This window comes from Vitis riparia, chromosome 8 (assembly GCF_004353265.1).
Source record: "Vitis riparia cultivar Riparia Gloire de Montpellier isolate 1030 chromosome 8, EGFV_Vit.rip_1.0, whole genome shotgun sequence".
Classification (NCBI taxonomy): domain Eukaryota; kingdom Viridiplantae; phylum Streptophyta; class Magnoliopsida; order Vitales; family Vitaceae; genus Vitis; species Vitis riparia.
Genome location: NC_048438.1, coordinates 21,937,660 through 21,963,116, shown reverse-complemented (window position 1 = coordinate 21,963,116; position 25,457 = coordinate 21,937,660). Strand labels below are relative to the sequence as shown.

Here is a 25,457-nt window from a genome sequence, read left to right as displayed (position 1 = left end):
GACTGGGACTACGTTCATTGGGGAAGTTATGGGCTGCATGGGGCGGCCTAATTTTGAACATTTGGGCTGAAACTGGGCTGATTTCTAACTCGTATTGTTAGAGGCTGCACATGGGCCGGTCCAATTTTCAATCAATCCTCCGGTTTCGATTTCACAAATTTAATAAATACTTTAATTTTAAAATTTATATAATCTATATTTAAATTATTTATTGATTCAATATTTTTTATTTAATGTTAAACTATATGATAATTTTCGTTTTAATAAGGACAATTAATTTTTTTATGATAATTCTAGAATAATCTTTACATATTAAATATTTATCATAAATAGATGGTTTATAAAGAATTTAACAAGCACAAAATAATCATCTTTATTTTTATTTTTATTTTTATTTTGCTACATCTTACATGATGCATTGCTATTACGTGTCGAAGGAAAGGAAAAAAGACTTGAAGTTAGAAATTCAACAATTGTATGATATTAATAAGCAAAAAGTAATCATACAAAAGGAGGGTTATTTTGAAGAAATTATTTCAAACAAAAATATCTGACGTAATTTTTCTAAATTATGTCATTTTGAGGTAATAAAATAAAATTTAATTAATTAAAAATTTTGATTTACTAAAATAGATAATATAGATATTATACATATATATAGATAATAAATGTAATAATAATAATAATAAATAAATAAATAAAAGCTATCGAGTAAAAATACAGTCGATATTTTTGTACCTTCTTATTATACTTTTGATAAATATTTTAAGATGTGTCTTTAATTGTTGAATATTTTTTATGAATTATTTAATTTTGTAAGTTTAGTTATTTTTTGTATATATATATATATATATATATATATTATGGCATTATAAAAGCCTCTTAAACCATCAAATTATTTCGATTAAAAAAAAAAAAAAACCTTATACACGTGTTTATTAAAATTTGTCAAAATAGTTAAATTTAAGAATATTTTCAATAATAAACATGCCAGTAAAAAATTGAATGGAATGATATTTATTATTTACTTCTTCTCTGTTGTAAATCGCTTTAGGTAAAATAAGCTCCTTTCTTCTGATACAGTTTTATAACATCTATTCTGTAAAACAAATTTTCACTACCTAGTTTAATTTATGACACTAAAATAAGTGTTCCTTGCGGAAGTAAGTAAATGATATCATCCCGAAAACATTATACAATGTTCTGCTGATTTGCAAAAACATACGACTTTGGACTGAAGCTTTGTCACTCGAGTATATTAAAGAAGGAATTGAAAGAAATACACCAACCACCTCAGTGGCATTTCCTTCATATACAATACTATAGTTGGCAGCATTATCAACCGAACAAAACCAAACCATGTTTCCATAAAAAGAAAGAGCAAATAAACGGGCATCAAGGCCATTATGATATCATTGTCACTCTCCCACAAACTGTGTGCAAATCAAAGGGCACAGAGGCCATATTATGACATGAAACTTAGGGTCACTCTTCAGCCATCACCCATGGTATCAAAGAAGTTCTACATAAACAGAGTAAAAGACAAAGCACTGGCACAAAATGGATATTCAAGATTCAGACTGGGACTTGACAATAAAATTCTGACGACTGATGGGGTTCATGACCACTGGGGGACCTGCTGTTCGGGGCCATGCTTGGAACTTCTTGTCAGTCTCCTCCCACCATTCCTTGTTTGCAACGGTTTTTGGAGTAGTGCCTGATATGGACCAGACACAATGTTAGAACTGCTGTAAAACATTTATAATTTTAGTAAACCTTAAAGAAGATAACCGCAACTTGCCTCCAAATATCTTCTTGTCAGAAGTCAGGAAGTCACATGCATATGCAACAGCAAATGATCCCAATACAGCAGATATTATGTACTTGGTTGCCATGTCTAAACTGAAACAACTCCTATAGTTAGCCAAGAATCACAGTCAGGATTCAACACAAGATCTTTGATTATAAAAGGAAAAAAAAAATTATAAAAATCCCAAGAGAGAAAAAAGACCTAAAAGACGAGGCAGAATCTTATTTAAAAATTGAAGAGATCTCTCCACATGAAACAAGGAATGACAACATAAAAGAAGAGAAAATAAGAGCAGAGTAATAAATTAGAATAAATAACAAAAGCAGAAGCAACAATGAAGCAAAAAGGAATGTAATAACCCAATTTTCACAAAATAATTTATGCTTTTCTAATAAATATTTTTTTTCCCATGTGCTACATCAAATTGAAACTTGGAATCTTCCATTCGCAATCCAAATCCTTGCAACCAGACTCACACCTCTGGAGCTTGGTAAAGTAGTCAACTTTCCAGGTAAATCTCATGGAAATCCATGAAAAAATGTCACTCTTTCCTAAGAAGCTCAGGCATCCTAGGATCAAGTTAGTTCTATGCCCATTATTTACCTCCTTGTCTAAGACGGCATGGATAGAAGAATTCACTTCTCCAGGCCAATGCCCATTTGGGCCTTCAAGATTGGTAGCATTACTTCTAATTTTATTCATTGATCACTGCTTAACAAAATTCACCTCCTCATACTTGCAACCCAGGACACCAGCCACCAAATGCAAAGGAAAGGTGATTTAAGACAGCTTTAGATTAGTTACAAAACAATTCTCAAAGCCAATTTATTAGAATAAGAAAGTTGTCCCTATAAATGCAATCCCTTTCCAACTTCTCGATTTAACCCAGGAAACGTCTTTCTCAATCAAGTAATAAAATGTGTTACTTTGCATATTTATAATCTTTTCTGTTGTCGGTTTCACAATTTTTTTTTTTTTGATAGGTGTTGTCAGTTTCACAAAATCAGTACACAATTTTATTTTGAATTTATTTCCTTATATGGCCTGCCATCGATAGGCAATACACAAGCTACTAACTGAACTACACTCAGCCTAGCTACAAAGCATTGCTCTAAAGGCTTTTCGAATAGGGCTCCAATGAGCGGGTTGAGAACAACCAAGCATTCAAACCAGAAAGGCAAGCTTAGTTAAATGTTCACAGCTAACCAGAGTTAGGGTTGTGTTGCATTTGGATGGAGGTTTCACCAAAAATAGGATTAATCGATCCTAACCTTATCTAAAAGTTGGTTAGACCAAAATGGAGGCCTCACCAAACCCCACACACTTTATGTGATTAGTTAAAAAATAAATGACATAAAGTAAAATATAAAATGGAAATGGACCACCTCTCTAGTAGCTCTAAGGTAATAGGTCTCAAAACTTTCTATCAAATACATTAAATTTATAAACTTAATTAATTGACTATGTAAATGGTCTAACCACCTTTGTTGAAAGAGGTTGGATGAGCTCCAACACAACTAACTTGCCCAATTTGTAATCCTATTTTCTTTTTCTTTTCTTTTCTTTTTTTTAATAGACAAAAGTCAAATATATTAAAAGAGCTAACAACAGAGTGCGCAAAAGCATTCATTGTGTATACAAAGATACCAAAAGTCCAGATAAAGTGGAGAGATACAGAAAACAATTCCCTCTCCCTACTAAGAACTTAACCAATAATAAAGTCCACCATGGACAATTGAGGAATTTCCTATATACACTCTAACCCACTTCAAAAAATTATACATAAATGATTATTTCATTGTTTGATCCACCTTTTCAATGTTTTCAAACATTTTCCTATTCCCTTCCTTCCAAATGATCCAAAATAAGCACAAAGAAACTGCTCATCAGCTTTGTTCCACTTCTTCCCAACAAAGAATCTATTTCAACACCTTACTAAGGAGAAGATCACCCACTTTATTCCAAATAGGGGACATAAATCGGCTGCCAGAAGATAATTGCTTTCATGCAATAATGGAGGATGTAATCAGCCATTCCATGCAATCCTATTTTCAAAACATATTAACCCAAAACTACCAGTGGTTGATTATTATATTTCCATAAATCTATTTAAATCTTCTCATATAAGCCTTCCGTTCAAGTATGCATATTTTGCTTTCTAATTAATGTCTCTTAGGTTTACACAAAGAGACAAGTCACAAGTGATCATCTTCTCAATCCCCACCCCTCTTACTCTTTTGGATAGATAGCTCACAACAACCTTCTCCTCTAATATGCTTTTGCTTTCCTAGCTTATGACCTTTCAACTGTTCTAGCACTGTGTTTTCAACGCTAAGTGCAGAATGACCCGATCTAGCACCAAAATCCAAATTGTACATTTGTTTGCTAACAGACCTAAGACGGCAAAGACAAAAAAATTGAGCCTTATTCTTCAATATTCAAAATTCAAATAGTTATATTAGGCTCATAAGAGCGGAGCTCTTTTGTGTTTTCCCACGTCCCAATAATAAGAGCATGAAAAGTAGAGAAATCAAGATAAAAAAACCGATAAATTAGTCAACCAGAGAACAAAGCAAATGAAGAAGAAAATAGATGAAAAATTAATGATTGGAAACGAGTAAAAAGAATCTAACTCCGTTTGATTTATAAAAAGTCATGAGAAAGGGGGTCCTTGGGATCGCAAATAACTCGTTGGGGGCTGAGTTAGCTATCCTCAGATCCCAATCTCCACCTTTTCTCGGCAACCAAACGGAGGACATGATCTCCTCATACACCAAAGTTCCAAGGCAATATATCACTCCGTTTGGTCGATGACAACTAGTTGGGAAAAGAAAAGAAAATAATCATCCAACCGCATGCCGTCACATAAAATAAATTCCAAATTCTTTTCCTTCCTTTTTCTCAAAATTTCTTAGCAACCAAACGCCCACACAACAAAATCGATGATATTTCGAAGAAAGATGCGAAAAATGAAAAGAAAACAAATCCCTAAGTCACCGCCGACGAGCCAAGCAACAGAACCGATCTCTTCCTTTGACCACAAACGAGAAATGGGCCGATACATCAGCTAAAAGGGTAATAAATCGAGTAAAACGGCAGCGTTTAAGTACTTCGGACTTGTGCCTTCATCTTTTACCCTTTTTAACATCACAATTTCTAAAACTACCCTTTTTCTAAACAAGAAGTTGATAAACTTTATTTTTTATATTTTTTAAAATAAAAATTGATAATAATAATTCTATATAAAATATATGAATTTTTAAAGACTTAATTATAAAAATTATTTTAAATTTAATCTATTTTACTTGAAATTTGAATTTTTTAGTAAGAAAGTTCATATTTTTGTTGAAATTAAAAATATAAATGAGTTAAAAAAAATTAATAATGGATAAATAAAAATATAGATTTGTATTATATTTTTCCTTGCCATGACACAATGAAAATATTTTTCAAATATTAATTTTAAATATAGAAAACAATTTTAAAAAAGGGAGAGAGAAAAAAAAAACTTTCATATCGAATGTATTTATTAATTTATTTTTATTTTACTACAAAATTAAAAAAATTATATATGACAATGAAACTCAAATTATAAATTAAACAACTAAAAAAACCTATGATGTATTTCCAGTTTTATGTTTCTTATGATTTAGTTTTGGTTTTTATTTCAATTAATTTTTATAGAATGAGTTTTTTATAATTAAAGTTTTATTTTTTTATTTGAATTAAATAAAGTATTTAGATATTTAAAAATCAATCCCTATTCAATGGAACATTAATAATTGCCCAAATTTTCTGTGAAAATAAAAATAAAAATTTTTAAAGCTATATTTATTTCTATAAAAACATCATTTGAAACTCATTTGATTTATTTTAATTCTTTCATATAATGAGTAAATAATTTTAAAATAAATAAATTATTAATTAATTTTAATTATATTTGATATCTTTTTAAGACTATGTTTAGTTCTCACAAAATTTGAGGAAAAACACGAGAAGGAAAAGTAAAATGAAATATAAAGTTATAAAATAAAATAAATTTAACTCTTCAATATAAAGATTAAATAATTCATAAATATATAAGTTTATAACTAGTTTTGATTATATTTAATTTTCTTTTATATTTTTCATAAAATAATCAAATATAAAAAAACTCATTTTCTTTAATATTTCTTTTTTCTTTTCTTAATGCTTTTTAAGAACCAAACATTACCTAATATAATGAATTATAAGAACATCATTTTTCTTATAATTTTTTTTCTTTCCTTAAACATAACCACCTTGGGGTCAATGTTCATTAATTGTTTCACATTAGGGGCAACTTACATTAATTAGTTAACATTATAATCAATAGGTTTTTTTATAAAATCACTCTACTTGGTCGATGACAATTAGTTGAGAAAACAAAAGAAAATAAAAACTTGAAAATAATTATCCAAATGCATGCTTTCCTTCCTTTTTATTAAAATTTCCTTCCTTTTTTATTTTGATTTTATAAAAATAAATTATAAATTCAATTTATATAATATAAATAAATTTAATTCAATTCTTATTAAAAATAAAAATAATTTTATAATTATAAATAAATTAAAAATAAATAGTTTTGAATAAATTATGAATAGTGATATTATAATAAAATCATAAATTATATTTTTTATAAGCACTATAAAAATATGAATATTAGTATCTTATAAAAGCATAATTGAGTTATTTTATTAAAAATAAATAATAATAACTTAAATTTAATAATTATTAATATTATTTTAAAAAATTATTAAACTTATTAAGCTTTTCAAAAAAAATATTATTTTTCAATAACAACAACAAACAATAATATTAACTTTTTAAAAATGAAAATAAATTATTATTTTAAATTATATGTATGGATACTATTATCAATTTATTTCTTTTTTCATTCTCAATCTTATTATTATTTAACAATGAAATAAAAACAAATAATCATTTTAATCTTACATTCTTATATGCATTCAAACGTAAGAATTGGAATCACCAAATTCATTCATATTCAATAAGAAATAAGAATGAAAAGAAAATTTTCATCCTCATTCCTTAATCTCATGTATCAAAGATATCACCAAAATAATGATGGATATTTCAAGATTTTAGGGATCTTAAGTTCTAAAATTTTAAATCATTTTGATATATTTGATCCCTTCCTATTAAATAATACTAGCTATGTAATTTTTCAAAAACCCTATTCAGGGTATTTTGGTTAAAAAATATCTATATATAATCGATAAGGCGATTATCACCTCTAACTATCCCTTTAATATAATCGTTTCAAAAATATTTAAATAAATAAATATTTTTTCTCTTTCTCTCTCTTTCTCTCTCTCTCTCTCTCTCTCTCTCTCTCTCTCTATATATATATATATATATATATATATATATATAATTTTAAATTAATTTATTTTTCCATATATTTATTATTATATTAATTCAATATTATATATTAAAGTCTAAATTGATAATATTAATTAAATTTTCTTTTATATTTAATTATAACCACAGTCAACACAAAGACACAATAAACCTACTTAGCAAACTTGCATCTTCATGAAGCCAATATCCAAATCCCCAATTGGATATTGATAAATCATTTTTAAATTGCATTATTGGAAGCAAGAAAAGTGCATGATAATCAGCATATCCAACAACTCGACTCTAGTTCATGTGGAGGGTTTCCATCTACGTGTCCCTTTCCAACCCAAACACTTTGGTGGTCTAGAACAAATGTACAACCCATCCGGATCGTTCCATCAGACCAAGATAATATTGTTTGGCATCAGGAGTGAGAAGGTTTCTTTCCCCTATAGGACTAGACGGCATTGGGAGTCTAGACTCCCAAACGAAAAGGACTGTCCAATCAAGTCTTATAGACCTCTAGCATGCGTGATCATTCACGCATGACATTTAAGCTGCCGACAAGACTCCATTTAGCCTACAGGTCCATGTCAATTAATTACTGCACATAATTCCAAATGTCGACAAGCTGAGGGGACAAGCAACTACACAGAGTTTTGTGGGCTTACCAGACAACATTTAAACGACCAATAAGAGCTACCCCTTTTGCCCTTGCCTATGGAATGGAAGTTGTTATTCCGACCGAGATAGGCTTGCCCACCGCCAAAACGGTCGTGCAAGGTCAAAGAGACGACAGTGAGAAACTTATAAGACAACTAGATTGGGCAAATAAAATACGCGGAAACGTGGCTAAAATGGCTTCCTATCACTAGAGAGCAATCGCTCATTACAACAAAAAAACGTGGCCACGAGTTTTCCAAACAGGAACCCTAGTCCTCAAGAGAGTCTTCGAGAACACAGTCGAAGTAGGAGCTAGAAAGCTTCAGGCTAATTGGGAAGGGTCATACGTTATGACTAAGGTTGGAGACTCAAGGGCATACCATCTCTAAACACTGGACGGCGTGCCCTTGCTCTGCCCTGGGAATGTACCCAACCTAAAATAGTATTATTAATTAAACTTGCTTATGAAAGCCATCCCCGACCAGAAAAAACATAAACATGAATAAGGTTAAGCATGCCCTTTATAAGGACCAGCTCTAGAAGCATCTCCTTTACCCCAGGCAGGGTCACCTATGGCATCATCCTCAACATCTGAAGGAAAGTTAAGAGTGTCTTGGGTAATGTCATGTTTCTTCATACAACATCAATAGCCATAGAAGAACATGTCGTCCACTTGTTTCTAATACTCAACCTTTAGTTTTTCCTTTTGAATGGCGAACCCCGCCTAGAGCTCATACAGCTCATGTCTCAACCGTTCAGTCTCTTCCTCAGTTTTCTTCTTGTCATCCTCCATTGTCTTCCTCTTCTCGGTAAGCCGGAGAGTCTCAACTTCAACTGCCTCATTCTCTTCTTCTATCTTCATTAGCAAGCTTCCGGGTAGCAACAATCTCACCATTTGTCGTTTTCAGCCTAACGTAGAGTTCCTCATTGTTGTCCATGTTATGGGCAATGTATGCCCTCATGGTCTCGGCAGCCTCCAGTCGGTAGAAGAGTTGAGTGCGCTGTCCCATAAGGTTCCGGACTACAACTATCACCTGAGGGGGCAACATGAAAATTGTTCAAAAACCAAAAACTAAAGCGGAATGAACAAAAAATGGAAACGTCTTACCACTTCCGCTGTCTCGAAAGTCATGTAGTCCTACATAGGCATGATGCGAGAGATGGTGGTGTCCAAAGTGTCGAACGGGAGCCAAGCCGTGAAGGATTGATTAGGATTGCTCTTTATCTCGACCGAAATCCGTTGGGTGGCCAGAAAGAGCACTACCATATTTTGTACGGGAGTTTTTCTCTCAGTAAATGAAGAAATCTGTCTCATCAACTCGGTTTTCTCCTCCCGGCTGGGGATGTAAGATGACTTTGGACATAAGGGAAAAGAAACCAGACATTCAATCGACTCGTCATTGAGATGGTCCAAACCAGGAAAGAGCCTCATTAGCTCATGGTAAGCAGTGTCTTCAATCGAAGGAAGCCTTTCGTCCGGATCAGGAATGGTGCCTGCAGCAATAGTCGAAGGCGCTGGCACCGGTGCAAGGGCCGAGATAGGTTTCGGGCAGATAGGCTCTGGACAGAGCCTTTTTGAGGGAACAGAGTTAACCATGATGGATTCGGATAGACGTTTGCACTGTCTCTCTTGAAATCTAGCCCTCAAATTTGTAGCCATGTCTTCCTCTTCACAAACGATAGGGGACACCACCCGCTCAACCCTTATTTCTAGCTCGATGCTGACGACTAAAGAAGATGAAGTTGATGGGGAAGACTGAGATACGGGAAACGGAGTCCTTGCCCTTTGAACGAGTTGAACAGTAGACCCCTTCTTCTTCTTAGTAGAAGATCGGACAATAGAGCTAGAAGTCGGAAAGTTTGTAGCCGGAGCTTGCCTCAACGTTCCTTCTTTGCATTTTTTCTCTCGTTGCTCTAGACGGGCCTGGCGTGCTTCTGAATTCGCCAAGCGAGTGACCTCATAAAAAAATAGGTTCTTCAGCACGTAGTGCTCACTGAGCACTAGAGACCGAGAAGCCAAGCGAGGGAGTATGGGGATAATAAACGGCTTGGGCTCGTTGATCAACGCCTATAGATTCTGGTCCGACAGAAGAACCTTATGGTCCCACTCGGATGCAGCTATCTCAAACAACTTGTTAAGTCGGGCGAAAGAAGTTTTTTTCCACCCACTCTATAAGACGACCTCTTCTCTCCTTACCTAAGCCACACAAACAGAAGGATCAATGGTAAGTTCATAGCTAAGAAGAAATAATTGCAAATGACGGACAAAGGTTGCAAGGACATAGCCTACTCAGAATCTTTAGCGAGCGTCGTGGATAGAAGACTATGTACGGCCCCTCATACGTACCACTCTAGGGGCCAGAGACGAGGACATGCCCCTTTGCTCCGCCCTCATTCGAGTATGGGAACCAGTTACTAGCTGAAGGGAATGGATATGAGCGTACAGGTTAAACCTTTTCTTCCGACTCATCTTCACCGTGTAGACAAATAGAATTTCCAATAGTGAAAGGTCCAACTGGTAGAGCATGTCCAAGACGCTGCATCCCATCAGCACCCGTACAACATTTGGATGAAGAAAGGTTGAAGAGATCTGGGTAAAGTGAAGAAATTGCTTAAAGAGAAAGGGTAGAGGTAGACAGAGTCTTGCATTAAATTGCTCATTACTGAAGTACGTCATGTTGTGGGACTGTTTTTCGGAGGTTAAAGGCTCGTAGTCTACTAAGAGAATAGAAATGTTGTTCGGGATACAATAGCGAGCCCGGAACTCCTATTCAGATAGGAGATCGACTGGGTGTTTTGACCCAAGATGTCCAGTTCCCATGCTCTTTCGGTCACCTTTTTGGGTCTTACCATCTCCACTGGTGGAAGCAACACCTCCCCTTACCAACATGCTGCGTAACTGTGGACTGTGTGGAAACCTACGCAAGACAACACAAATTGTTAGAGTTAGTCACTCGACCCACCCACCTTTAAGCGATGCCTCAACTGTACAACAAGGAACCTAAACAGATTAAAAGTCCAAGTTTAAACGGATCGCCTAACAAAACTTGTAGAGCAAGCCTTAGCCCTCAGAAAGATCTTTCCTATCGTGTCGGCATGATGGTTGTAGGACAAAACGCCTGAATCGACCATTTAGTGTACCAACAATGAAGAAACATAAAAGGGAATATGAAAGCCCTAGGTCCAACAAACGCTACAATCATCTTCTCCAAAACAAAAAAGCACAATAAAGTCCTAGAATTTGGACTCCACGGTGTCCATTTTCTATCTAAATTCAACAACCACTGGTGCGACCCCCAAAATGAACAGTAAATAGAAAAAAAAATGGTGAACAAGGGAAAGCTTACCAAGATCAGAGGATAGTGTCCGCTAACAAAAAGGAATCTGCCTGAAGTAGGCCTAAGAATGGCGACAAAAATGGAGGAGAACGAGTGGTGACCGGCGTTGCAACAACAAAAATGCAAGAACTAAGAAAAGAAAGCTCTAGAACGGAAAAAATAAAAAAAATAAACCAAAGGGTGTGGGTGCACTCTATTTATAGAGACCCAAAACCCTAGAAATCCCAAAAGACAAACTGCTTGGAAACGTATCCCGAAACAGTGCGTCGTCTGACAGTCAGCCTCGATGGATGCAACCCATCGTTGCCACATCAAGTGACATGTGTTCCAAAGTGCCCAAGTGACTTAAAGAAACGTATAACCCGTTCCACCTCTATCCGTCAGTTACTCGATCAGACACAAGTAGAAGGATTAAGGAGGCATTGTGGGGGGTTTCCCTCCACGTGTCCCTTTCCAAACACTTTAATCATCTAGGACAAGTGTGCAACCCATCCGGATCATTCCATTACAACCAAGACAAATTCCATTTGGCATCAAGAGTGAGAAGGTTTTTTTCCCTATAGGGCTAGAAGACATTGCGAGTTCGGACTCCTAAACGAGAATGATTGTCCAGTCAAGTCTTACAAACCTTTGGCATGCATGATCATTCACGCCTTACAATTGAGCGGCCGACAGGACTCTATTTAGTCTACAGGTCCATGTCAATTAATTGCTACACAGAATCCCTGACGTCGACAGGCTGAAAGGACAGGCTGCTACACGATTCAAAATCTTGGCATGTCAATAGATGACACCTGCCAACCGTCCCTGACTGTAATGATTGTTCTGCCGCCTGCAGGACAATCATCATTACAGAAGGAGGATGGACTGCCTAGTCAGCACTATAGTGGCGGTGTCATCAGCTCTATATAAACCCTCCAAAATGCACATATAATGTATGCGCACACTTACGGTAACTCTTTCCCCAAAAAACAGCTTGAGCTATTCTTATTTGACATAAGCTTTGGAGGGGTATGCCCGGACTACCTGTTCGGACATCATTTTGTGCAGGAAATAAGTCAATCCAGTTTCATTATTGTTAGACGGATTCTTTGAGAGACATGAAAAATGGAAGAATGTCGTCTACCTTCAGTCAAGCTAAACAGACCTGAATCTAGTTGGCTTAGCATCAACAGTTTAAAAACAAAACAAAAAAATTTGGTAGAGGGTATTTTCAAAATTTAACAATGTAATCCCATTTGATTGCAGAAAAATTATTGACACAATGTAGACATTTAAAACCATGAGTGTCTCTGATTGCTACCTATCATAAAATCCAAAGTTTCTATTTTGTTTTTCTATGTTTTCTCTGTAACAAAACAACATAATTTGTTTTTCATACCTGTAAAACATTTGCACACCATAATTGTGTATCAGTGGGTGATTGATTACCTATCCCAAAAAAAAAATGTGTATCATTGGTGATCCTTAATCTGCATGAGCAGCCTCAAAAGCGGCAATAGAAGCAGCAGTAAGAGCAGCCTCAACAGTCTTAGTAGGATTCAACCATTGAGCTATTTGCACAATCCGAGCCTGTCTTGTTACTTGTGCAGCCTCTTGGAATAAGTTCTCACGCTCCCTTTTTTTATTTGTGTGTTTCTTTTGTGCGATCATTAATTGTCTTAATGGTAACATTAAGCACATCAGTCACTTGGAGCTGCATTTAGATAAATTATGATAATTAGTTTTTATATGTATATATATGTGTATGTTTATGTACCTTTAATAAAACACTGTAAATTTGCACTTACATAACAACTTTTTCTATGAGATTTTTAAGTTGTTTTGGACATGACTTTTATTAATCCACACATCTTGCATTGGAATGGAATTGGTGAGGAGGAAACTTTTTTACTATTAAGTGAGAAATATGTAAAAAAAAAAAACTCTAAATTAATTGAATTAAAAATTAAACTAAAGTATCAAAATGTAGGAAGTGAGATAAGAATAGTGCATCATGTGAACTGCTGTGAGGACAATGACTTTTTAGGATTTGTTGTATGTGCTCTCAAGTTGAATGTGGGTTGTTTACGGCTAGAAGTCCTAATTTAATTATGAAATATCTACTTTCCTATCCGAGTGAAATGATTCCAGTTAACAACCCTTCAAGTGGGATGGAATAAGAACTCAACAAATTCAAGTGGGTTGTTTAGGGCTAGAAGCCCTAATTTAATTCTGAAATATCTACTCTCCCATCCGGACATCATTTTGTGAGGGAAATGAATCCATCCAGTTTCATTATTATTAGACGGATTCTTTGAGAGACACGAAGAATGGAAGAATGTCATATGTCTTCAGTCAAGCTACACGGACCTAACTCCAGGTGGCTTAGCATCAACAATTCAAAAACAAAAAAAAAAAAAAAAAATTGGTAGAGGGTATTTTAAAATTTTAACAATGTAATTTCATTTGATTGCAGAAAAATTATTGACACAATGTAGACATTTAAAACTATGAGTGTCTCTGATTGCTATCTATCATAAGATCCAAAGTTTATATTTTATTTTTCTATGTTTTCTCTATAACAAAACATAATTTGTTTTTCATACCTGTAAAATATTTGCACACCACAATTGTGTATTAGTGGGTGAATGATTACTTATCCACAAAAAAAAAAAAAAAAAAAAAAATGTGTATCATTGGTGATTATATCTATAGTAAAACTTCATTCGATTGTCATTTCAGGACAAGCAAAACCTTCTTAAGCTACATGAACAGTCTCAACAGGATCAACTTCATGAGGCAACAGGAGCAACAGCAAGAGCAACCTCAACAATCTCAGTAGGATTCAACCATTAAGCTACTTGCACAATCTGAGCCTGTCTCAGTACTTGTGCAGCCTCTTAGAGTAAGTTCTCACACTCACTTTTTTGTTTGCGTGTTTATTTCGTGCGGTCATTAATTGCCTTGATGGTAATATTAGGCACATCAGTCACTTGGAGCTGCATTTAGGTAAATTATGATAATTAGTTTTTATATGTATATATATGTGTATGTTTATGTACCTTTAATAAAACACTGTAAATTTGCACTTACAGAACAACCTCTTCTATGAGATTCTTAAGTTGTTTTGGACATGACTTTGTTAATCCACATATCTGGCATTGGAATGGAATTGGTAGGGAGGAAACTTTTTTGCTATTATGTGAGAAATATGTCAATAAACTCTAAAATAATTGAATTAAAAATTAAGTAAAGTATTAAAATGTAGGAAGTGAGATAAGAATAGTGCATCATGTGAATTGCTATGAGGACAATGACTTTTTGGGATTTGTTGTGTGTGCTCTCAAGTTTAATGTGGGTTGTTTAGGGCTAGAAATCCTAATTTAATTCTGAAATATCTACTTTCCCATCCAAGTGAGATGACTCCAGTCAACAACCCTTCAAGTGGGATGGAATAAGAACTCAATAGATTCAAGTGGGTTGTTTAGGGCTAGAAGCCCTAATTTAATTCTGAAATATCTACTCTCCTATCTGGACATCATTTTGTGCAGGAAATGAATCCATCCAGTTTCATTATTGCTAGACGAATTCTTTGAGAGACACGAAGAATGGAAGAATGTCATATGCCTTCAGTCAAACTACACGGACCTAACTTCAGTTGGCTTAACATCAACAGTTCAGAAACAAAAAAAAAATTGTTAGAGGGTATTTTCAAAATTTAACAATGTAATCCCATTTGATGGTAGAAAAATTACTGACACAATGTAGACATTTAAAACTATGAGTGTCTCTGATTGCTATCTATCATAAGATCTAAAGTTTATATTTTGTTTTTCTATGTTTTCTCTTTAACAAAATATAATTTGTTTTTCATACCTGTAAAATATTTGCACACCACAATTGTGCATCAGTGGGTGATTGATTACTTATCCACAAAAAAAAAAAAAAAAAAAAAAATGTGTATCATTGGTGATTATACCTATAGTAAAATTTCATTTGATTGTCATTTTAGGACAAGTAAGACCTTCTTAAGCTACATGAACAGTCTCAACAGGATCAACCTCAAGAGTGGCAATAGGAGCAGCAGTAAGAGCAACCTCAACAATCTCAGTAGGATTAAACCATTAAGCTACTTGCACAATCTGAGCCTGTTTTGCTACTTGTGCAGCCTCTTAGAGTAAGTTCTCACACTTACTTTTTTGTTTGCCTGTTTCTTCCGTGCGGTCATTAATTGCCTTGATGGTAACATTAGGCACATCAGTCACTTGGAGCTGCATTTAGGTAAATTATGATAATTAGTTTTTATATGTACCATTAAGCTACTTGCACAATCTGAGCCTGTCTTGCTACTTGTGCAGCCTCTTGGAGTGAGTTCTCATGCTCACTTTTTTGTTTGCGTGTTTATTTCGTGCGGTCATTAATTGCCTTGATGGTAACATTAGGCACATCAGTCACTTGGAGCTGCATTTAGGTAAATTATGATAATTAGTTTTTATATGTATATATATGTGTATGTTTATGTACCTTTAATAAAACATTGTAAATTTGCACTTACAGAACAACCTCTTCTATGAGATTCTTAAGCTGTTTTGGACATGACTTTTGTTAATCCACATATCTGGCATTGGAATGTAATTGGTAAGGAGGAAACCTTTTTGCTATTATGTGAGAAATATGTCAATAAACTCTAAAATAATTGAATTAAAAATTAAAGTAAAGTATCAAAATATAGGAAGTGAGATAAGAATAGTGCATCATGTGAATTGCTATGAGGACAATGACTTTTTGGGATTTTTTGTATGTGCTCTCAAGTTGAATGTGGGTTGTTTAGGGCTAGAAATCTTAATTTAATTATGAAATATCTACTTTCCCATCCGAGTGAGATAAGTCCAGTCAACAACCTTTCAAGTGGGATGGGATAAGAACTCAACAGATTCAAGTGGGTTGTTTAGGGCTAGAAGCCCTAATTTAATTCTGAAATATCTACTCTCCCATCCGGACATCATTTTGTACAAGAAATGAATCCATCCAGTTTCATTATTGTTAGCCGAATTCTTTGAGAGACACAAAGAATGAAAGAATGTCATATGCCTTCGGTCAAGCTACACGGACCTAACTCCAGTTGGCTCAGCATCAACAATTCAGAAACAAAAAAATTGTTAGAGGGTATTTTCAAATTTTAACAATGTAATCCCATTTGATGGCAGAAAAATTATTGACACAATGTAGACATTTAAAACTATGAGTGTCTCTGATTGCTTTCTATCATAAGATCTAAAGTTTATATTTTGTTTTTCTATGTTTTCTCTATAACAAAACATAATTTGTTTTTCATACCTATAAAATATTTGCACACGACAATTGTGTATCAGTGGGTGATTGATTACTTATCCACAAAAAAAAAAAAAATGTGTATCATTGGTGATTATACCTATAGTAAAACTTCATTCGATTGTCATTTCAGGACAAGTAAAACCTCGTTAAGCTACATGAATAGTCTCAACAGGATCAACCTCAAGAGTGGCAATAGGAGCAGCAACAAGAGCAACCTCAACAATCTTAGTAGGATTCAACCATTAAGCTACTTGCACAATCTGCGCCTGCCTTGCTACTTATGCAGCCTCTTGGAGTAAGTTCTCACGCTCACTTTTTTGTTTGCGTGTTTCTTTCGTGCGGTCATTAATTGCCTTGATGGTAACATTAGGCACATCAGTCACTTGGAGCTGCATTTAGGTAAATTATGATAATTAGTTTTTATACATACCATTAAGCTACTTGCACAATCTGAGCCTGCCTTGCTACTTGTGCAGCATCTTGGAGTAAGTTCTCACGCTCACTTTTTTGTTTGCGTGTTTATTTCGTGCGGTCATTAATTGCCTTGATGGTAACATTAGGCACATCAGTCACTTGGAGCTGTATTTAGGTAAATTATGATAATTAGTTTTTATATGTATATATATGTGTATGTTTATGTACCTTTAATAAAACACTGTAAATTTGCACTTACAGAACAACCTCTTCTATGAGATTCTTAAGCTGTTTTGGACATGACTTTTGTTAATCCACATATCTAGCATTGGAATGGAATTGGTGAGGAGGAAACTTTTTTGCTATTATGTGAGAAATATGTCAATAAACTCTAAAATAATTGAATTAAAAATTAAAGTAAAGTATTAAAATGTAGGAAGTGAGATAAGAATAGTGCATCATGTGAATTGCTATGAGGACAATGACTTTTTGGGATTTGTTGTGTGTGCTCTCAAGTTTAATGTGGGTTGTTTAGGGCTAGAAATCCTAATTTAATTCTGAAATATCTACTTTCCCATCCGAGTCAACAACCTTTCAAGTGGAATGGGATAAGAACTCAATAGATTCAAGTGGGTTGTTTAGGGTTAGAAGCCCTAATGTAATTCTGAAATATCTACTCTCCCATCTGGACATCATTTTGTGCAGGAAATGAATCCATCCAGTTTCATTATTGCTAGACTAATTCTTTGAGAGACACGAAGAATGGAAGAATGTCATATGTCTTCAGTCAAGCTACACGGACCTAACTCCAGGTGGCTTAGCATCAACAATTCAAAAACAAAAAAAATTGGTATAGGGTATTTTAAAATTTTAACAATGTAATTCCATTTGATTGCAGAAAAATTAATGACACAATGTAGACATTTAAAACTATGAGTGTCTCTGATTGCTATCTATCATAAGATCCAAAGTTTATATTTTGTTTTTCTATGTTTTCTCTTTAACAAAACATAATTTGTTTTTCATACCTGTAAAATATTTGCACACCACAATTGTGTATTAGTGGGTGATTGATTACTTATCCACAAAAAAAAAAAAAAAAAAAAATGTGTATCATTGGTGATTATACCTATAGTAAAACTTCATTTGATTGTCCTTTCAAGACAAGTAAGACCTTCTTAAGCTACATGAACAGTCTCAACAGGATCAACCTCAAGAGTGGCAATAGGAGCAGCAGCAAGAGCAACCTCAACAATCTCAGTAGGATTCAACCATTAAGCTACTTGCACAATCTGAGCCTGCCTTGCTACTTGTGTAGCCTCTTGGAGTAAGTTCTCACGCTCACTTTTTTGTTTGCGTGTTTCTTCCGTGCGGTCATTAATTGCCTTGATGGTAACATTAGGCACATCAGTCACTTGGAGCTGCATTTAGGTAAATTATGATAATTAGTTTTTATATGTACCATTAAGCTACTTGCACAATCTGAGTCTGCCTTGCTACTTGTGCAGCCTCTTGGAGTAAGTTCTCACGCTCACTTTTTTGTTTGCGTGTTTCTTCCGTGCGGTCATTAATTGCCTTGATGGTAATATTAGGCACATCAGTCACTTGGAGCTGCATTTAGGTAAATTATGATAATTAGTTTTTATATGTACCATTAAGCTACTTGCACAATCTGAGCCTGCCTTGCTACTTGTGTAGCCTCTTGGAGTAAGTTCTCACGCTCACTTTTTTGTTTGCGTGTTTCTTTCGTGCGGTCATTAATTGCCTTGATGGTAACATTAGGCACATCAGTCACTTAGAGCTGCATTTAGGCAAATTATGATAATTAGTTTTTATATGTATATATATGTGTATGTTTATATACTTTTAATAAAACACTGTAAATTTGCACTTATAGAACAACCTCTTCTATAAGATTCTTAAGTTGTTTTGGACATGACTTTTGTTAATCCACATATTTAGCATTGGAATGGAATTGGTGAGGAGGAAACTTTTTTGCTATTATGTGAGAAATATGTCAATAAACTCTAAATTAATTGAATTAAAAATTAAAGTAAAGTATCAAAATATAGGAAGTGAGATAAGAATAGTGCATCATGTGAATTGCTAATGAGGACAATGACTTTTTGGGATTTGTTGTATGTGCTTTCAAGTTGAATGTGGGTTGTTTAGGGCTAGAAATCTTAATTTAATTATGAAATATCTACTTTCCCATCCGAGTGAGATGACTCCAGTCAATAACCTTTCAAGTGGGATGGGATAAGAACTCAACAGGTTCAAGTGGGTTGTTTAGGGTTAGAAGCCCTAATTTATTTCTGAAATATTACTCTCCCATCCGATGGCCTTTCAAGTGGGATGGGATAAGAACTCAACATATTCAAGTGGGTTGTTTATGGCTAGAAACCCTAATTTAATTTTGAAATATCTACTCTCCGAGTGATATGGTTCTAACCTTGTCAACAACTCTTCTAGTGTCATGGAATGGGATAAGAACTCAACAGATTCAATATCATGTGAGAACATAGTGTCACAGACTTAGTTTTTTCCTAAGCTCATGCGGCACTTAGACAAGTCAAGATCCTTGATCTTGCTAAGTCAGCCTTACTCCTAATGCTTAGCTTGCTAGGCTAAGATGCACCCGAATTAGAAGCTTTAGAGGATGTAATAGGCAACACTTAAAGAATGAAAGCTTTATTGTTCAAATGAAGCTTTACAAATGCTTTGGAACTCACTTGCTTGGTGCCTTGGCCAAATGAGGCTCTCACCTATTTATAGGCACCAATGGAACTCTTTGAAACCTTGGAGAGTTACTGACAACTCAAGAATAATTTAAAACATCCTACACAATTCTATGTACAAGCCTATATACAAGAGATCTCTAGAATTCTCTAGAAAGACTTGAACTCCTCTTATGCCTTCCACCATAGTGTAGAGATATGTGGATATGTCTAAACATCTCTAGAACCTTCCACACTCTTCCCACCAATGGCTAAGTGTAGGAGTCTCCATAAGCTTCCTGGGATCTATATAAACCCCCGGGAGGCTCATTTGAAGCATCCTATGACAATAGGCTATCATTTCAACTTTCCTAGTTAACCTAAAATAAGGAGTGGAATCCATACGAAGCTGGTATGAAAATGAGAAGGAAACTCTAAGTTTATGATGAATGAAAAGGAATAAACTGAAGTGATTTGAAATTCGTTTACCGTCAATACAACATTGCTACAGGGACGAAATGAATGAAAGTGAAAGTCAGTGTGAGCGAGTGAGCGATCTGGGCTTTCAGAGCAATTGATTCTCAACTATTTGATCGTTTAGTCTTGGCTAATGTTGACCCCCTAGTATAGGATGAGATGTGTTTGATGAAATGCAACTCTCAACCTAATTTAATTGAAATATTTAGTACTTTGTTTTCATTTTGCTAATTTCACTACTGATTATTTGTTGTTTGAATTTTTAAAATTATTTAAGTTTTGGAACTATTGTAAAAATCTTTTTTGGGTCCACATTTATAAACTTTTATGATATAATAATAATTTAAAACTTAAAAGTTAAAATCATTTATTTTCATATGTTACAATATTATATATAAAATATAAATCATAAGTGACAAAAATTTGAGTGATAATTAAGTTAAATGTTCAAATTTACTATCAAATAATACATATTAAATCATACTATATGTTAATTATTAAAAAAATTATTTTATTTTATTTGTATGTTAGATATTAAATTATATTAATACTAATACTAGTTTAGTTTGTCAAAGATAAAAATATTTCAACGAGGTTCTTGAAATAAAATCCTACTAAAAGCAAATACAATTTGAAGCCATTTATAAATGGTTTTGAGAGTTAGAAGCCATTTATGAATGTATTTGAGAGTTGTTCCTCATATTTAATATTTGGAAGTGCTTTTCTTATAAAAATTGGATATTTAATAAAATTTTAGAAAATCTAGAAAAACATTTGAAGTGGTTATTAGATTATCATTTAGTAAGCGTTTTCATACATGTGATACATTATGAAAAATATGATAAAAAATATTTTCTTTTATTTATATTCAAGACTCCACCAAAAATCCCAATATTACCTTGCAGCTCACGCCTCACCCTCTCTCGTGAGAATTTCTTGCCCTTCAAGACAACCCTCTCTTCTCTCTCCCAAAAAAAAAATTCATTTTTTATTTTCTTTAATATTTTTCTAGAATCAAACATAACAAAAAAAATGAAACCCCATGTAAATTTGATAGTATGTAAATCTGACTTTTGTGAGAAATTAGAAATAAAAACTTTTGAGATAAAGATATTTGATAAAAATGATTAGAAAAGATGTTTTTTTTTTATTCCTATAATAATTTATTAAATCTCTCTAAGTTATGTGTTAGAACTTGATGAGCCGAATTCTTTTTTTAGTTCGATCCAAAAAGTTCATGGTGTGACATAAATGGTGAAAAAAAATTATGTGCAACATATGTGCGACATATGTGCAAAGAGCTTGCGGTGCGACTTGGTTATAATGTTTATGTACATGCAATAGCCACTTGATACTCTCCCATTTTGTACAAATTTTTGATATAGTGGATTAACTACAATGGGTATATGAGTTCTATCAATTACAATTTTCTATTCATAATTTATTAAGATTTCACTAAATTATGTGTTAGAACTTGGTGACTTGAATTTTTTTTTTTTTTAGTCCGATCCAAAAAGCTCACAATGTGACATATGTGTAAAAAAAAAATTATGTACAACATATGTGCAAAATATGTGCAAAAAGCTCGCAGTGCGACTTGGTTATAATGTTTGTGTCTATGAATAGCCGCTTGATACTCTCCCATTTTATATCAATTTTTGACATAGTGGATTATTCTTCTCCTCTACTCGTGATTTTTTCCGTCTAGGTTTTTCCACATAAATTTGTGTGTTCTTAATTTTTTTATTATGAATCACTGGGTTTTATAATATGCCGACTCATAAGAGAAACAATGTCTAATACTATTTCAAACCATCTAGATACATGTTAACCACTATGTTCATTCAATTGTCCTTGCAACACGTGTTTGTCAGTGGGAGGCCTCTGTAGGACTCCTGAATACAAATAAATTCAACATCAATAAATTATTTGTATATGTTTTTTTAAATTTGATTTTTTTTTTCTAATTATGTAAATTTTTAATTAATTTTAATTACATTTAAGTTTTTTTATATATTTTTCTTAATGAAACAAAATATAAAAAAATCATTTTCCTTTAACATTTTCTTTAACACTTTTAAGGAACCAAATATAATCATAATCATTTTTTTTTTCACTTTGCGTCATTCCTTCCTTTGATAGGTAGTGGATGCAATTTTTATTTTTTCTGTGGAAACGAAAAATAGGAGTGAGTATGAATAGGCAGGAGAGATTTTGATTATTAGCTACTTTGTACTTGTAGCCGAAGATTAAAGGAAAATTGATAAAAAAAAAATAGTAAAAGAAGAAAATGAAGAGAAAAAATAGAAGAAAAAGAATAAGAAAAATAAAAAATAAAATTTAAAATAAATAAATTATTTTTATATGTTATTTCAAATTTATTTCATATATATTTTTTCTCTTTATGTGAAGATTAAATAAATTTAAAATATATAAAGCTTTAATTAATTATGATCAATTTTTTTTGTTGTACTTTGCAAGTTTGCGCAATGAAATCAAACCAAAAAAATCATTTTTTATTTTTTAAAAATATTTTTCCAGAATCAAACATAACAAAAAAAAGAAAAAAAAATGAAACCCCATGTAAATTTGATGGTACGTAAATGTGACTTTTGTGAGAAATTAGAAATAAAAGCTTTTTGAGATAAAGATATTTGGTAAATCAATCAAAAAAGATGTTTTTTTATTCCTTGGACTTATTATTTTCCTTTTATTTATGGTTTTTTTTTTTGCATTTATTTATTTAGTTATTAGTAAGTCAACCAGAACAAACTCAAAAGAAAAAAATAATAATAAATAAATAAAACAATCCAAAATACTAAAATAGAGATATTTGGTACAAATAATAGGATGAGTGGCTTTGGACCATTATTAAAACGGAATGTAACACCAACTCCATTTATGTAATAATGGAATCAATCTTTTGTGTTGTGTAGTGGACTTTGCCTATTCATGAAAATAATTGTAGACTTCAAAATTTGTCTTAATTTTATTCTTAGTTTTTAAATCACAATTACATCTTATATTTTTTGTCCATTTCTTAGTTTTTAAATCATAATTACATCTTATATTTTTTTGCCCACTCACCAATTATTATTATTGTCCAATAACTCAAACTAGAGTGGGGTGTTAAAAGCCACGTGGAAGAGCTCAAGGATAGCATGTCCACCATCCGGTTTTCTTCTATCCATAAAATTTCTATTTTCCTTTAATAGTATATTTTCTTCTATCCATAAATTTCATAAGACAATTTTCTGGATATGTATAAGCCATTGCATATATCCTAAAAAAATATCTCTTTTTAATAGACATTAAATACCTATCCCGGAAAATTTTAAAATTAATATTTGCCTTGGGTAGTGTATTTGAGGGTATCCTATATTGAACCTTCCGTATAAGATATATTAATCCTATGATAAATTCTCATATATCAAAAAAAAAATTTATTAATTTTAAATTTTTTAATATATTCATTTTATAAAATAATTTTTTTATTATAAATTAAAGTTATAATTAAAAAAATTATAAAATAATATTTAATATATGATATATATATAAAAATTATTTTTATATATTAAATAATATAATATAAAAATTTATTTGTAAATTTTAAATATTTTAATCATAAATATCATTAAACATAAAAAGAAATTTCAATGTTTTAAGTAAAAAAATATTTGAATGTGATATAAATTTTATTTTAAATATTGAAAATAATATATATTTCATATTATTTTTTATTTATTTCATATATTAAATATAAATATAATATAATATATGGTATGCTATAAAAATAAGATTAAGATGTAAATAACTAAAATTGAAATTAATATACAAATAAATGTGATAATTGAATATTATTTTAATGAAATAAGAACTTATAAAAGGAATATCTAAGTTAGGAAGGAAACAAACTCTCTTAAAATTCTTTTTTTATAATTGATTTATAACCAAATACAACTAGGGATGACAATGGGATGAGTTTTTTCGAGTATCTGCCCCTAATGGGATGGGGTTCAATTTTAATAAACGAGTTTTGGACGGGTTTGAGAATTTCTATTAAAACCCGGGGCGGGTTCAGGTATTGCCTTGTCTCGTCCCATTTATAAATATATGAATATATAACATATAATATATATTCCCACGGACACATCTCACATCTCCCATATCCATTCATATCCTCATAAGGATAATCATCGAGATGGTTGATTTGGTCTCTAAGATGCACAGTCATCGAGTCTCCGAAAAACTAGCGTGGGAAGATTGCGGCGCTGATACTCTCTTTCGAATTGGGTTCTTCGACGAACTGTCGAAGTTCCCAGCTTAGTTATCGAACTTGGGCTAGGATTTTCTTGAGAAATGCTTGAGGAGAGAGCCCACTGGAAGGTGGAGCTGCAATCAACTGCTGCAACACCCATTTATATCATCTTCATCCCCCAATTACATCACAGAAGCATCCCCGAGATCGGTCATCGACTGCTTCAATTTCAATGATAACGACGATTTAAAAAAATTAAATGGGGTGAGACAAGTATGAGAATTTATCATACCCGCCCCGCCCCGCCCTGCCTCGCCCAATTTAATTTTTTATATGAGACGGGGATGAGAATTATTTTAAATAAATTGGGCAGAGTTGGGATGGGGGCAACCCGCCCCATTGCCATCCCTAAACATAACAACCATTAATTTCCTATCTTATATAAAGCATTAATTTATCCCTTTGCTTTTTATGGGCTAGATATTGTTTCTACGTGATGATCTAAAGCTATTAAGCTATTTGACATTATTCTAGAACTTAAAACGGATTGTTTTGTTGTTGGAGTAACAATCGTATATATATGCTCACGTTGGCGTGATTAAGCTGGGAGAGAACGATTGGACTGTTGTGGATGAGATTGACTTCACTACATTTGTTAAGCCTTTTTTAACATCGGAATGCAATCCAATTTTGCATAATGGGCAATGCTTTAGGTTATGTTTGGTTCCCGGAAAATACTAAGGAAAGAAAAAAAAATGTAAAGGAAAATGATTTTTTCATGTTTAGTTATCATATGAAAAATATCAAAGAAAATCAAATATAATTAAAACTAATTAAAAGCTTATATATTTTTAAATTATTTAATCTTTATATTAATGAGTTAAAATAAATAAAATGAGTTTGAAGTAACAAAAAAAATAATTTATCAACTTTTAATTTATTTTTTTATTTTCCTTCACTTTTTCTTTCCTTCTACTTTTCCTTTGTATTTTCTTTCCCTTACATTTTCCTTCAAATTTTCTGGGAACCAAACATAGCCTTAATGTTTGATCCCAATGATGGAGAATTTGTGGAAAGTCATT

At 32.7% G+C, this 25,457-nt stretch overlaps 1 protein-coding gene across 2 annotated transcripts; it reads right to left on the bottom strand.

Moving 5' to 3' along the window:
* Positions 1–1,280: 1,280 nt before the first annotated feature.
* LOC117921153 lies at positions 1,281–4,892 on the bottom strand. Of its 2 annotated transcripts, none has more exons than XM_034838959.1 (3): positions 4,798–4,892; positions 1,802–1,914; positions 1,281–1,717 (listed from the first exon to the last, which is right to left on the bottom strand). In XM_034838959.1, the coding sequence occupies exons 1-3, from the start codon at positions 4,872–4,874 to the stop codon at positions 1,569–1,571; spliced, it is 339 nt and encodes a 112-aa protein (XP_034694850.1). In that variant the 5' UTR covers positions 4,875–4,892; the 3' UTR covers positions 1,281–1,568. The 2 variants fall into 2 exon arrangements, with proteins under 2 accessions (XP_034694850.1, XP_034694851.1); XM_034838960.1 differs by having other exon boundaries at positions 1,802–1,902; positions 4,798–4,870.
* Between the last annotated feature and the right edge of the window lie 20,565 nt (positions 4,893–25,457).

Coding starts and splice junctions, on each gene's coding strand:
- LOC117921153 (XM_034838959.1), bottom strand. CDS start 4,874: ATGTATCGGCCCATTTCTCGTTTGTGGTCAAAGGAAGAGATCGGTTCT. Junction 1,915..4,797: donor CTCGTCGGCGGTGACTTAGG/GATTTGTTTTCT, acceptor GGCTAACTATAG/GAGTTGTTTCAGTTTAGACA. Junction 1,718..1,801: donor TGACAAGAAGATATTTGGAG/GCAAGTTGCGGT, acceptor GGTCCATATCAG/GCACTACTCCAAAAACCGTT.